The following is a 14,516-nucleotide window of genomic DNA, read 5'->3' on the forward strand; positions in this document are numbered from 1 at the left end:
TTTTCATCTTCAGTTTACTAATAGACACCTGAAGGTTTTGCACTAAAAACGACTGGTATTTGTAGCTATTCATGATTTTCTCTACCCTCCAGTTCTGGCTGAAGGAAAGCAACCATAAAGCATGATGCTGCCACCACCATGCTGCACCATGGATATGGTGTTCTTTTGATGATGTGCTTTTTTTTCACAAAACATACCTTTTGGAATTGGTCTCAGCAGACAACAGCACATTTTGCCACATGGTTTGGGGTGATTTAATTGGGCTTGGATGTTTTTTGAAAAAGGGCTTCTAAGAATATGAGAGATTGTTGTCACAGGCAGAGAGTAATTAGTACTTGCCAGATATTCCTTCAGCTTCTTTAATGATGGCGTAGGTCTATTGGCAGCCTTTTGTAAATTTTGGAGGGATGTCCTGTTCTTGGTAATGTCACTGTGGTGCTCCATTTTCTCCACTTGTTGATGATGGCCTTCATGGTGTTCCACGGTACATCTAATGTTTTGGAAATTCTTTTATACCCCTCTCATGAGTGATACCACTCAACAAGTGATATGCTGTACATGCAGAGTCCACAAATTAGTTTTGGCATTGTTGCTGGATTTTAACGAGAGTTCAAAATAGTGTTTGAAACATCAGTTTATAGGTCTCTCCCTATTCAAGCAAACAGGACCATGGTTTGTACGGAAGGAAATACATGTCCAGAGACATCATCAAGATGGCCACAGAGTGAACAGATTTTCCTATAATTATTTGGATGGAGCTTACTTCAACCTGACAGGTAAGGTAAAGTTGGAAGTTGGAATTGGTGATGACGACCCAGCTGACTTCTATGTGGACTAGCAATGGCACTCATTTATTTACATTCATTTCACAGAGTCCAGCCCAAGGTTTCCATTTTCTTCCTTAGGTGAGAGTCAATGAGCTGACCCATTAGCAGCCAGTAATTTCAAATTAATTGCACTCCAACCACCTAATAATATACTACATAAGATATATAACTACTGGAGTGAAAATGTAGATTTTTTGTCTTTAGAAAGTTCAAGGTAAACAATGCAGCATTTATCAACAGTACTTCTCTATTCACTCTCTAAAATAGTTTAACTACTTACAAACTGCTTCTTAAAAAAAAAATAGCAATGTCTCCACCTCACTATTGGAAAATGAAGTTAAACTAATAGGTTTGCTACTCCTGCTAATTTCAGCTAAGATCTCTAATATCACAGCTCCGTATGCTCCTTGAGAAAGACAAACTGCGATCACATTAAAAAAAATACAGCAGCTTGTTCAACCCTGGAATGTATATGTCGTTTTCTTGCAGCCTTTTCAAAACATCACATATCTGATATCTGGAGAGACTGTCATCTCACAGCAGCAGGTCTTTCAGGAAAACGCAATGTGAAAAAGCAAGGAGGTTACTGAGTTTATAAAGTCAAGCCATGTGAAAATACCAGGTTGTCTGTGACAGCCAAATCAAAACATGTCAGATATCCAGCTACTGGACTGAAACTGTGAGGAGTAGAATGGAAAGCTTTGAAGTTTTTACACTTATGTCTGATATGATGGCCTTTAAAGAATCCGATGGACCTATATTGGAACTGTAACATGGATGCTTTTTACTGGGTCCACAGACACTGATTGTCTGTAATATTGACTTGAGGTACAGCTGCACTTTTTTAAAAAAGCTTAAATCTCTATTGCATGTATACATTGACTTGATGCCTGCTGATTCATGAAACTCTTTTTGGATTTGGTGACAACTTCTGCTTAGGGTGGATCATCTTAATTAATTAATTAATCCATCCAACTCTGGGTGTGAGGTAGAAACGAACCCTGGATGGGACATGAGTCCTTTACAGAGGACCATGCAAACACACATTCACACCTAGGGGCAATTTAGCATAGCCAATCCACCTACCAGCATGTCTTTTTGGGTGGTGGGACGAAACCGGAGAACCCAGAGGAAACCCACATGGACAAGGGAGAACATGTGATACGCTACACAGACAGTAACCCAAGTTCAGGAGTGGACCCTGGAGCTGTGAGGAAGTAATGCTACCTGCTGTGCCACCATTTCAACCTATGAGGATAGGAATGGGATCCAAATATTTCTGTAAAAAATAGTATAAACATTTATCTTTTGTTCTGAGATGAGTATTGAACAGAGATTTATAGCAGAGGCGTTTCGTCGTATGTCAGCATTGATGGGATTCTCACAGCCCACATCCTCAAATAAAGCAGAGTGAAAAACAAATCAAACCAAGTATTTCAAAACAATGTGTAAATTACTTTGTGGCAAAATGGCTCTATTAAATTTATTCCCTGTAGGAGCCTAATATGTCTGCGCTATTGACAGGATGTACACACAGTGTGTATGTGTGATACGTGGGTCTGGCTGGGTGTTAAAAATGTTTCATTCTGACATACACCACATGGCTGAGCAGCAGGTTTTAATGGGCGGTTCATTTCCCGTCTGCCCAGGCTCTGGTCAGGCCTCTTCTGGGCCTCTGCTAAGCACTTTCAGCCGGCCAATAAAGATCACAGTGCCCATGTGGCTCAATAAGAACACAGATAAGATAGCCTGGTCCCACATCAAGCGCCCTAATGGCGCTAATGAGTATTAAAGGAGGGCACTGGAGGCTCGGCTAAGAATCCCCGTTTTCACTAACTATTAAATCCCAAATGGCAATATCTAAAATTTTAATAAGCATACCCCTCTGGATTTAGTGGTTAATTTAGAGTTTTCTGAAAGGAAACTTGTTTGGTGAGATGGGGTGGAGGGAAAAAAACCACCTCATTGTTTTCATGCCTGCCCAAACATGTTGGAGCTCCATGCAGGGGCAGCACACAGCACTAATGGCTTCCTCTCGTCCCTGCGAGGCCTCCTCTTAATGAGCAAGCGTTTCTGACAAAGTCCTTTATGATAACTGTGTAACAAGACGTGTATTATATGGCTAACCTTGTTATTGTGAAATATAACACAGCAGCGATACACCTCCTTAGTTCACGTGTGAGTTCACGAAAAATATCTCACTTCATCTGAACAGCACTCTGTAAAGCTGTAACACGATAGGAGATACATTACAAAACAAAGAAAACATGAGAAACATTTGGCTGGTTGTTTATGAAGGTCCTTAACATTTCACAAAATCTATCCAGGCTGTGTGTTGTTTATTCTCCAACTGGCACAACACAAACAATGATTTAATTATAGTGCCACACAATTATTATTCATAGTAATGATCCATATATTTGCCTACAGCCTATGCAAAGTTAATGCTTCTTGGAAAGCAAACAAAGCTCACAATAATATGACTAAAAAGTGGAATTACATCATTTGGAAATTTCAGTATTTTTTTTTACAGTGTGTCATAAAATCTTTTTCATATTCAGTGCCTTCACCACTTGACAAAAATCTAATAACACCACAATCTTTTATGAGGACTAGTATTTTTCCATAACGTCCATAATAAAGCATTGCTCCAGACTGACTAAAAATACAAACATAAGAAGGACATACTAAACTGTTTATGCATATGTGTGTGTGTTTGTGTGTATATGTGTGTGATTCCCAGGTTCTCAAAAATTACAATAGTTACAATAGTTACAGTCTCTGTGAACTTTAGCAGAAACACAATAAATATTTGTGCTGATGAGAAAAAAAATAAAAACACCCTCCTTTAATTGATCATTTGCATATTTAATGTCACTTTCCCCATAATATATTATAAATATTTAAGCAAGCTTAATGTATTTAATTTAAAGCAGATACACTATGTAACATTTAGGACTCCAGAGCTTTTACCACAACCATAGTGAAAGTTCAATTAATATAGTAAATGCTTAACTGAAATTCACACAGAAATCACAAACTGAAAGCATAAAACACTAGGAGCTTTTTTATTTTAACTGCAAAAGGCACAGCAATATCCCAATGATTTCTATAGCTGCAGCATTCAACTGGAACAGGAAATCAAGTTTTTTTTCCGTCAGCCTACAGAGGACATTATAAGGCACTTACTTGTGGACTGAGATTAGGGCCGAAGGCCATACTGGTGCTGGAAGGCCCCGTGATGGAGGGATGGCCCATATGTGAGTTGATGACAGGGAAGGGAGATGCTAGGCCATTGATGGGTGAGTGAAGCTGACCCGGTGTTGAGCCCATGGAAGACGGGGTGAGCAGGGACGGGTGGAGTGGATGAGGGCCAACAGCACGGTGACCAGTCGGGGAGCTCAGAGGAGACGAGGACAGCTGGCCTGATGAGTCTGGGGGAAAGAGACGGACAGAGAGAAAATGATGAAAATAAAGAAAAAGAAGTAACTGTGATATAGCACACTGTCATACATTAAATATTGTAAGACAGTTGACAGCTTTTTGTGAAAGATTTACATGGTGTTTTAAAAATTTTAGAGCATGATCATAGTAAGATCTTACTGTATATGTGTTTCCATATACATTTAAATGTAAAAGCAGGGTTCTATTGATTGCTAAAACATGTGGACACAACATGGACAAAAAAAAAGCATATTGCAATTATGCTGCTCCACAATGAAACTGTGATTTGATCATGTATCATGGTTAAAGATCCTCCTGCATTAATCTGATCAAATTTATTTTTTTTGATCAAACCACAGCCATGATCAAAACACACAGAGACACAACCTGTGTAAACCAATTCACACATCTTTCGTTTATCAAGCATTTCAGTCTACACCAGCTGCATCAAGGGTGCATCAGGGGCGCCTAAAACTTGAACCAACATCACACTGCCCTTGTTTTACGCTTTGTTTCACATGCATGTAAGTGAAACATAAACTTCAAAATCCACTGAAATCCACTGAAATCCCACAATAAGATGTCATGCTTGTGTAGCCATAGAAAAGTGTTACAATACTGATGCTCATGGATAACCAGACGAATAGGCTGTTTATGCACAACCCCACTGTCTCATGCTATGTTTTTATTGAGCTGTGTTGTAATTACATCTAGCCTGACTTCAACTGTCCCCATCCCCCATATTTCACTGACACAGTGGTACATTGGGTTGAACAGTCTGGTGTGAATTCAGGCGAGACTGATCAAAACCCTCGTAAAACAGAGTAGAAAAAAAAAAGATTTTAAAAACACAAAACACTATTTTGTAATTTGTACTTTATGGACATAGAATAAATTGGTATGCTATCTGAATTAAATGCTTTTGTCTAGTGTATAATACAATATTTTGTTTGATGACATCAAGTAAACTGACACTCAAGAGAATCTGGTGAAGTACGCGCTTCACGCTACACCAAAGACAACATCTTCTCTTTTCAGTTCATGAACAGTGCAGCAGATTCCAAATGGCTGACTGACTTCTCAGGGACAAAATAAAGACGTAGCAATGTGAATCTTTTCTATCCATTTTGTTCTTACGGTATTGCTAATAAGTGTTTTAAAGATTTCACATGACTAGTAATGGTGGCCAGTGAGTTAGATGGTATGAGCTTGTTTATGGTAAACTGCACCACGTTAATATTTAGAAACCAAAGAGATATCTTTATTTAGTGCAAATCGCTAACAGGGTTTCTGAAGGACACAATGTTAATGTCATCAAACATTTATCATCTGATGTAGCACTACTGATCTCATGTCCCCCTTACAAATAGTATAAAAAATATTTAAAAAATACAAAACACAGTATTTTATTTGGTTACATTCTTGACTGCACTATTTTGTAGCACATTTTAATACATTTACATTATTAGCTCATTGTAATACATTTATATTTGGTGTAATTGCAAAGACTGATATATTGTACATGTTGCTTCTTGATGAAAAAGCAGTAAAGTAAAATAAGCTGCTCATTTACTGACACTGACATTTCTACTGCTACTCATTATTTACAGGGAAAAATATACACCAAAGCAAGGTATAGTGCAAACACTCCTTTGAAAAATAAGTGTCGGTGTACAAATACTACATCTTTACAATAGCTTGTTCTCACCTTATATTTTTGTTTAACAGAGAGCTGGGAAAAGTATTAACATGTATTTCTGCACCATTCAGCTAAATAGTATAATCTGGTTGTGAAGGCTAAATAAAACCAGAAGACAAATATCTGCATTTCTGTCTAGCATTCTGTTTAAGTCTAGTTTCTAAAAGAACAAATCATGGCCTGTAATCATCAGACCTCCCTGTATAGTAACTGGATATTCCTCACAAAACGTTGTATGTAATAAGACTTCTGAAGTGAGAAGCACAGTAAGAGCCAGCACACACTGTTATATTATACACTAGTAATGTCAGTTTGGACTTCTACCAGGAACTGTGGCTGCCAACTGAAAACCCCACAGACTGTCTTGCAGCCTTTCTGTGTGTGTGTGTGTGTGTATGTGTCTGTCTGTCTTTCTGTCTGTCTGTTTGCACACCATACTGTGCACATGCATCGCTGAAATGTTTCAACAGATTGACTAAAAGACCATATTTGCACATCGCACATTGCATATAGTCTTTTTTTTTCCACAGCATCCTGTGCAGCATGCAGTGCTTTTCCGATAGCATGGAAACTCATTAAATCCCAAACTAGCATGGATGTCCTTTGGGCCCTCTTGGCATCGGCTCTCCCCTGGCCCCCGGCCAACTCCTCACCTCTTCAGGCATACGTTACACGTCTCACGGGTGCAGGTAGCCCCACACAAATGTGTGCATTCACACAGTCGGTGAATGTAAACAGTCACGGCTGCAAAGCTCTGGAACTCCTCTATATCATAAACAACACATGGACAACTCATTAGTCTCCACACACTAACTATAAAGAGAAACCCCGTCATATAAGCACAACTTTCGGTCTACTAACATGCTCGCAGAATCAATGACGGATCAGTGGACTTGCCATGAAAGTAGTGAATTCTCTTCTAAATTACCATATAGTGCACACCCTCCAAGGAGCAGCTAACCTTTAATTTTTATACAGAAACTCTATTTTCTGAGAAGCACTTCCTTTATCCACAGTGCTCAGTGTGCAGCTCTGGCTACAGTCAAGCAGGACAGCGTGAGCGTCAAGAAAGAAAATGATCTTCCTCTATTGTACAAACAGTGTGATCTAAACTGAAGTGCTGAATAAATATGGTCATGTGAAGTGTTTACCTGATCACTCATAAACACCTACTGAAAGATAAACAGCGGGTAAACAGAACTGCACATGGGTATGGATCTGCATTCCATATATAGAGCCTATTACTGCTTAATTACTGTCAGTGTGTGTTAATAAGCCAGTGACAGTGATGCTGTTCAGTGCGATTTAGTGGTACCTGGCTGTATGTGGAGACAGAGATAAAATCAAGCACACATGTTCTTTCAATACTGGCCTTTACTGGAATAGCGGAAAATACATCATCGCTACAGTTTCTGTTCCGTACAAGGTGACACTAGTGACTGAATCAACATTTCATAGCAGAGACTTTGAGCAAATGATTACAGCTAATCGATTTTTCATGTATACACTTTTCTTTCACAAACAGAGGAAAAAATTTATTTAGAAATATCCACATATCCACATCTCCATAGACACGTACATGGAACCTTGTGATCTTTTGCTTTCAGCTCCTGAAGACTATTTGAGAGCATGATGGGAAAGGTCATTTGTTTCAGCACTGGTCACAGCATTCCAGCTAATGGGCCTTAATCAGAGTTCAAGTTCAGAGAGTGTAGTTAGGAGTTACTACAACTAAATTACGCTTCAGAACTCTTCAGAACTCAGAATGATCTACGAACTTAAACTGAATAAAAACATGAACAAAAACGAATAAAATGGGACTGTCAACTTAATAAAAGTGAATTAATAAAACCGTTAATCCAGCTGTGTGTCAGCTTCATGACTGTCAGGTGCAGTAATCTACTGCAGTTGTATTCGCATGCAGCTCACAGCACTGATTAAGTGCAGCAGTGTGAAGCAGTCTTGGGAGACGAGCTGTTTGTGGTTGTCTCCACATGGCAAGTCAGAAAAACAGTTCAGTTTCAACCCTCCTAATCACCAAGGTAAGAATAAATTCCACTAAAGTCAGAAAGGACAATAAATACTCCTGTCATATAGCCATCTTTTCTTTTCTTCTTCTCTCCTAGTACACATTGGACTACATGTACACCTTATAAAGGTCACAGTTTGTGACTACAGCTGTCCTTCAAAACTGGAGATAAACCCATATCATCTCCTATCGTCTCTTCTGCCATGTGAGTGCATTTTTCTTAAATTCTGAACCTTTTCTGGAGAACACTAAAGAACTCTACTGCACCTGCTAACTTCCCTTTTCCCCTCGATACACAACATACTACTGAGTCTGCTGACACACAGCACTGGGACAGCCCACTTTTCACCCCTCATTATCCCCACTAGTATGCGTCCTCTTTTGGCATTTTTTTCTACCACATATTAGCAAGTATGTGGCTAAGCACAGCTAGCATGGTCAATTTGAATCATCTCTCTATACCTACAGCACACTGTTCGCTACTGAGCTTGCTAAATTAGCTGCATTGCTAACACAATGACACAACAGGGGGAGTCGTTTCCCCTGCCCACTGGTCAGTTCTTCCTCTGCATTAATTTCCACATCCCCGTGGCAGTACTGTGACTACATACTGCTAGTGTGTTTGCGTGACTTTTCCCCTACCATAACATACTGTTTTTGGTTAATTGAGTTGCTCATGCAGCCAGTGTTTGAACACTCTGAAAGTTGAGATATTCCCTCCACCAACACAGACAGACCTGGCTGATGGATGTAAACCCTGAATCAGTAAACCCTGAGTTGAATCTAGGCTAATCACTTTCTAGGCATGTGGACCACCTGATCGCAGACTTGCCTCTGATGAATTTCTTGATTCTTTAACAGAGACTATGATGTACAGAAGCTCATGTCATTCTATAGATCCCTCATTATAGCCGAATGACTGGTTTTACTTCTTTGTCTGAAGATTGAGATGATGCTAATGTCTACAAAAGGTGCCAACTCGAGTGGGATTGGATAGTGACATGCAACTTGAATCGGTGCAAGTCAAGTTTGAACATGGATAACTTTTCTTAAATATTTACTGATGTATCTCAATATACTCACAAACTGATTAGGACACACACACACACACACACACACACACACACTGACATTTTGACTTCATTTAACAATCCAGATGTAAGCATTTTCACAATATTAAATAAAGGCTTATAATAGTTTGTTTCAGGTGATGGAGTGAATTATACAGAAGTTCAAACCCAAAAATAAACATCAACTTGTCATCTTTTCCAACTGGCTCTTACCAAATGCAGCTTCTTAAATGCAAGAACCATATAAAATCAGACTTCAAACGGGTCATCACTTGAACAGTTGCTATCTTTCTAAACGTATCATTGCATCAGTGAGGATTATACGATGAAGACTGCGATGACATTCAATGCAGATAAACAGTGTAACCCCATATGAGGATGGGTTCTCTGTTGAGTCTGGTTCCTCTCAAGGTTTCTTCCTATCACCATCTCAGGGAGTTTTTCCTTGCCACCGTCGCCCTGCTTGCTCATCAGAGACGGCACACACACACACTTCACTTTACTTTTGTTTGTGTAAAGCTGCTTTGAGACAATGACCTTTGTAAAAAGCGCTATACAAATAAAAATGAATTGAATTGAATAAACCAGATGAACAATTTTGTCCAGAGAATTTTTTTTTTCCGCGCTGATATTTTGAACTCACTGGTGTTCTCGTTTTTATCTTCGGTTCACTCAGAAAGTGAGTCAAGTATATGAAAAATTAATGATTCTCTTCCCTCCTGTGACTTGTGAACATCTGGGGGATCTGACATCTGACAGAAGGTCTATACTGTATGGTTGAACGGTCAATGAATAGCTGTTTGGAATAAAAATCACTGTGATTTGACACCCGATTTTTTCATCAGAGGACCATCTGAAGGAGCCTGCTCGAGCAAGCCTGACACATGGCTCTGATTCTACAGTGTAAGGAGCAGTGCTCTGGCAAAGACTTAGTTTACCACTATAAGTTTTAAAATATAATTAAGCACCTGTTACGCTGGTACAGCTATTTCTGTAATCAGTCAAAGCATCTACACGCCTCATATTCAGGAGCTATTTCTGTCATAGGGAACATGCATTCCCTGTATGTTAACCTGCTGTAAAGGTGTCTATCACGAAAGAGCTTCCTAAAACAGTGTAGGGAGTAGTGTCTGTAGCGTACCAATCACTGTGGACAATCTGGATCTAGAGCAGTACTGTCTATAAAAGAACTGAACAAATTGAATAAATAAAGTGTTGCTGGGTTAATCAGAGTAAAGTAGCAGTTAAGTTTGGCTATACAACAGACAAACAGTACTTTCACCTTATAAAACACCTGCATACTGTGACCTGTGCTATATGACACTGCATAATTGGACATACTTGTCGAGGGATGGACAGATAGCAACAGATTCTTAAGATAAACAGAGACACCTGCTCAGACTTTCACCCAGAGTGATCGCTGTGCACTATACTCCAATCATCTTTACAGAAATATGAAAATGCCACAAAGACACTGAATCTTTCACTACAGTTCTATATGTTCAATGCAATCTCTCTTGAGTGAAAAATAGTTGCACTGAAAGACATAAAAACATGTCTGCATTGATGTGTCACTGTGATGCCTGTGTGAAGGACCACAAAGAGTGTTACAGCTGTTTTATACAGTGACATTAACATTAAAGGACAAAGACAAATAACGACAGGTGAGGTCTGGAGACATAAACAAGACAAACAAGACAATACAATACAGACATTTAAGAATGCTACATTTCTCCTCTCGGTGTTGTGACAAATCTCTTTTACTGATCATTTGTCTGTATTTTTCACAGTCTGGCTTCTCAACTGTCCAATCAGTAGACTGTTAATGAATAAGAACTCCTAGCCAGTCCTAGTACAGGAGGCAGGAATAACTGAATGATCAGTGAAAATGCCTCTTCTTAGACAAAATTACGATCAGGTCAGTAATATGGTTTAAAGTTTGGAAGTTGCCTGTCATCTGAGCTTTTTTATCGTCTCATGGCACTTTCACGCCTATTAATCTGGGTGGCCGTGGGGCATGTAGGGCTAAAACTCTTTTATTCATTGGTCAGCAATACAGTAATGGAAAAAGGGAAACAAACATTTGCCAAGTGTGTGCAGAAATCACAAAAATCAGCTAAGCATGGAGAACATGGAGCCAGCACTATATAGATAATTACACAATTATACAAATAACTACTATAAAATGTTTTTTATATTGCATCCTGTGTTTTCTCTTTTTGTTCGTCAAACCAAGTAATCAGAGTCGAATCACTTTCTCTTGAAATCAGACCGAGACCACCTCACTGGTTGTTTCAGTCCATACACGAGTGCGACCGCTTTTTAATATGTGTAATGCTCTTGTGAATATTTAAACAATGCAACTCTGGACATTGTTTCCAGCAGAATAAACAACATATTTTGTTATATCTAACATCCAAAATAATTATCAGATGGCTGGTACAGGGGTTTATAAATCACAACCCTGCCTGCAGATTCAGATGCTTTTTGATATAACATTCACCAGGCTTTTATTTATTTCACTCGTCCAACAACCAGAGAAAGAAAAAACTCTACTCCCTACTGACTTACACGTAACACCCCGTATTTGGTTCATATATTGCTCTGTGGCATCTTGATGTAATGTGTACTACTATTTACAAATCCTACTGCATTACGCATGTGCACTGAGGCTACAGTCTGACTGTTGTTAGTAACTATTTTTGCTAGGCATAATCAGCTTGTAAGGATGCTTGACAATATTTCCAGAATCAGGAAGTAGAAACAGTGACAAAACAGCATAATATAACACAGTGCAGCACAAAAACTGTTATATAACTGTTACATAAACGCTAGCACAACACAATGTTTAAACACTTCAGAAGTGAAAATGAAGATGCTATCCAGTCTCAAATAAACACCATTAAGTGTGATGAGAGAGCACCACAGTTCATAGCTGGAATTTTAGCCAAAGAATTTCTGCCTTTCTGGTTAAGGCACAAATCGGATATACTTCATCAACGTAGACATTATTAGGACAGGATAAGGACTATAACTACATAAAGTTACCCTTCCTGAGGATTCAACTACTCCCTTATTTTCCACAGTCTGTATTAATGCATTTAAATCATCATACTTTTGAGTTAAATTATATTTAGTTGCTGCTTTTTAGCCTAGGGAAATGGATTTCCAGGCAAGCATAACATGGGACTGGGCAGTACACTGGAGCTTTCACTTACTTATAATTTGTCCACCCTTGTGGTATCAGGTACTACATTAATTATAAACTTATAAGATCTTACAATTATTACAAAGTTATTGGGACACAATCCTCTTATAGTGACTGAATGCCGCATCAACATTTTGCCTGTAAATCTATTAAATTTCTTGAGGGGGAGTTTTGAGAACAGGCAGGAAATGGCACAACTGCAAAGAAAACTTAGAAATGAGAGAACATTTCACTGTGACTGTTCCACAGAGTGAGACAAAATGCTCAGAGAGGTTTTGAGACCTGAATACTGCTGATAAAACCCTACATTTGATAGCTTTCCTTAAGCTTCTCTTCTCAGACACCTGACAACTGAAAAGCTAAAATACTGAAATAATATTATTATAAATATAATTAATATTTTATGGTCACTGTGATTATAACAGTTTAAATTAGAGAGCATCACTGCTTCCACAAGCCACAAAAGACACTGATTTTGCATTGAAAGCGCAAAAGGAAATGCCAACGAATTATGCTGCGATTCGCCTCTCAGGCATCTGTCACTTGAATTCTACCAACATGTACCATACGTGATCTCTGCTGTGCTCAGTTCAGCCTTCCACACAACTTCAGACTGTTTTATAGAGATGGCGACTGCAATCATCAGGAAAAAATTAGCTCAACGCTAAGCACACAATCCTATTGGCTCCTTGGCCTGTTCGCTCTTTTTGAGGTCAGTCCAGACATTCCATTGGATAATCTTTTCCATTTGCCAACTCTCTCTGTCTTTCTGTCCCTGTCTCTCTTCTTCTCAGAGCAACTACAGGACTGTAGCACCCATTTTGTAGGCACATTTTGAACAAAATTTTTGCTAGCTTTTCTTTGCATTCATGCAGTGTGCTTCATGCTAACTGCTTAATCAGCTTCATGACAGGATGGACAAGTACACGATGAGTTTCACAGAGCTGTTGAACCTCTTGATCCCCAATGACCTGAATGCTGGACTTTTGTCAGTGCTTTCCAGTAAATCTATTTTCTACAACAGGCCAATAATAAAGCATGGCTGAATTAGTGGCCACGCCACATCAGAGTCGGGATGAGAGTTCAGACAAGCCAAGCTGTGTTTGCCCTCTGGAGCTTCAGTTACATTTCCCAGCATGCCTTGCTTTATTCGCAACAAAAGGCTGTAATTGTGGTGGGTTTTAACCACAAAGAAACAGATAATATACCATTTTCTCACACTTCGATGTGGCCGCTTACTAGGGTTTGAGGGAATTAGACCGGATCTAGAAATGACAAACACTGAGAAAAAGACACATCTCTTCTCCCTTAAACCACAAGATTTATAGTTCACTTAAATGATTACAGTGTGCAAAAGGCAGCAAATAAACAAAGCAACTCAGGCTGAGACAGGAAAGACAGGGAACATCTCAGGTTTGCACACACTTGATAGAATGTATGTGAACTACTTGTAACATGTTTGAAAAGTATCCCAGGAAGCTGGCTGAATGCCAAGAGTGTGCAAAGCTGTCATCAATGCTCCTTTGAAGAATATGCAATATACGTTTTGATTTGTTTGACACTTTTTGTCTCTTCCTGACTCCGTATATGTTACTTCATTGTTACAATGAAATAATCTTTCTTCGCTATTAGCAAAAATAGTGGAAAAGTCAAAATTTTGGACAGTCAGGGGAGGCTACAGGGATTTAAAAAAAAACACACTTCTCCTAAGCACACTAATTTTCACAAGCTAATAGCATACCAGCCGGCGCTAATAACACACACACACACACTTTATCTCTCTCTCTGCTGCTTTAAGACAGCATTTCTCAGCTGATCTGGGTTGAAGAAAAAAGTGCAGTGATGGGGAAGTTTAGATTCGGAAAGTGGAGAATGCAGGATTTAAAAAAACACATTTGAGCTTTTACAGCACAACCAGCTAACAGCTGACTGTGAACTAAAGAGCCTTGTGCTTCAGACACACCCTGTTGAATCACACCATCTGGGTTGCCAAGGTTGTGGTTTTTACACCAAATTGGGCTAGTTTTGGAACAACAAAGCAGAAATGCATGTGCACCATTGCTAACTTGTTTCCAAAGCAAAGACCTAGAAAAGGAAGAAAAATAAGACTCCCCTTTCTCATATTTTCTGGGGTAGTTTCTGGTCTTTTTGTGCAGTTTATGGGATGTATCTGGGTTGGAATTTTTGTTGAGACCTGGCAACCTTCTCTTGCCTTGAGAGCTAATTACTTAATTCCGCA

At 39.1% G+C, this 14,516-nt stretch overlaps 1 protein-coding gene across 4 annotated transcripts in view; it reads right to left on the reverse strand.

Moving 5' to 3' along the window:
• rxrab (retinoid x receptor, alpha b) overlaps positions 1-14,516 on the reverse strand; it is a 47,246-nt gene that overhangs the window by 16,177 nt on the left and 16,553 nt on the right. For all 4 annotated transcript variants that reach the window (XR_008300832.1, XM_026939820.3, XM_026939821.3 and 1 more), the window contains one exon: positions 4,017-4,261. Coding sequence is in view for 3 of the 4 variants with exons in the window: in XM_026939820.3 (XP_026795621.1) it covers positions 4,017-4,261 (245 nt within the window). In the remaining variant the exon portion in view is untranslated. The remainder of the gene's footprint in view (positions 1-4,016; positions 4,262-14,516) is intronic.

Source organism: Pangasianodon hypophthalmus, chromosome 24, assembly GCF_027358585.1.
Source record: "Pangasianodon hypophthalmus isolate fPanHyp1 chromosome 24, fPanHyp1.pri, whole genome shotgun sequence".
Lineage (NCBI taxonomy): Eukaryota > Metazoa > Chordata > Actinopteri > Siluriformes > Pangasiidae > Pangasianodon > Pangasianodon hypophthalmus.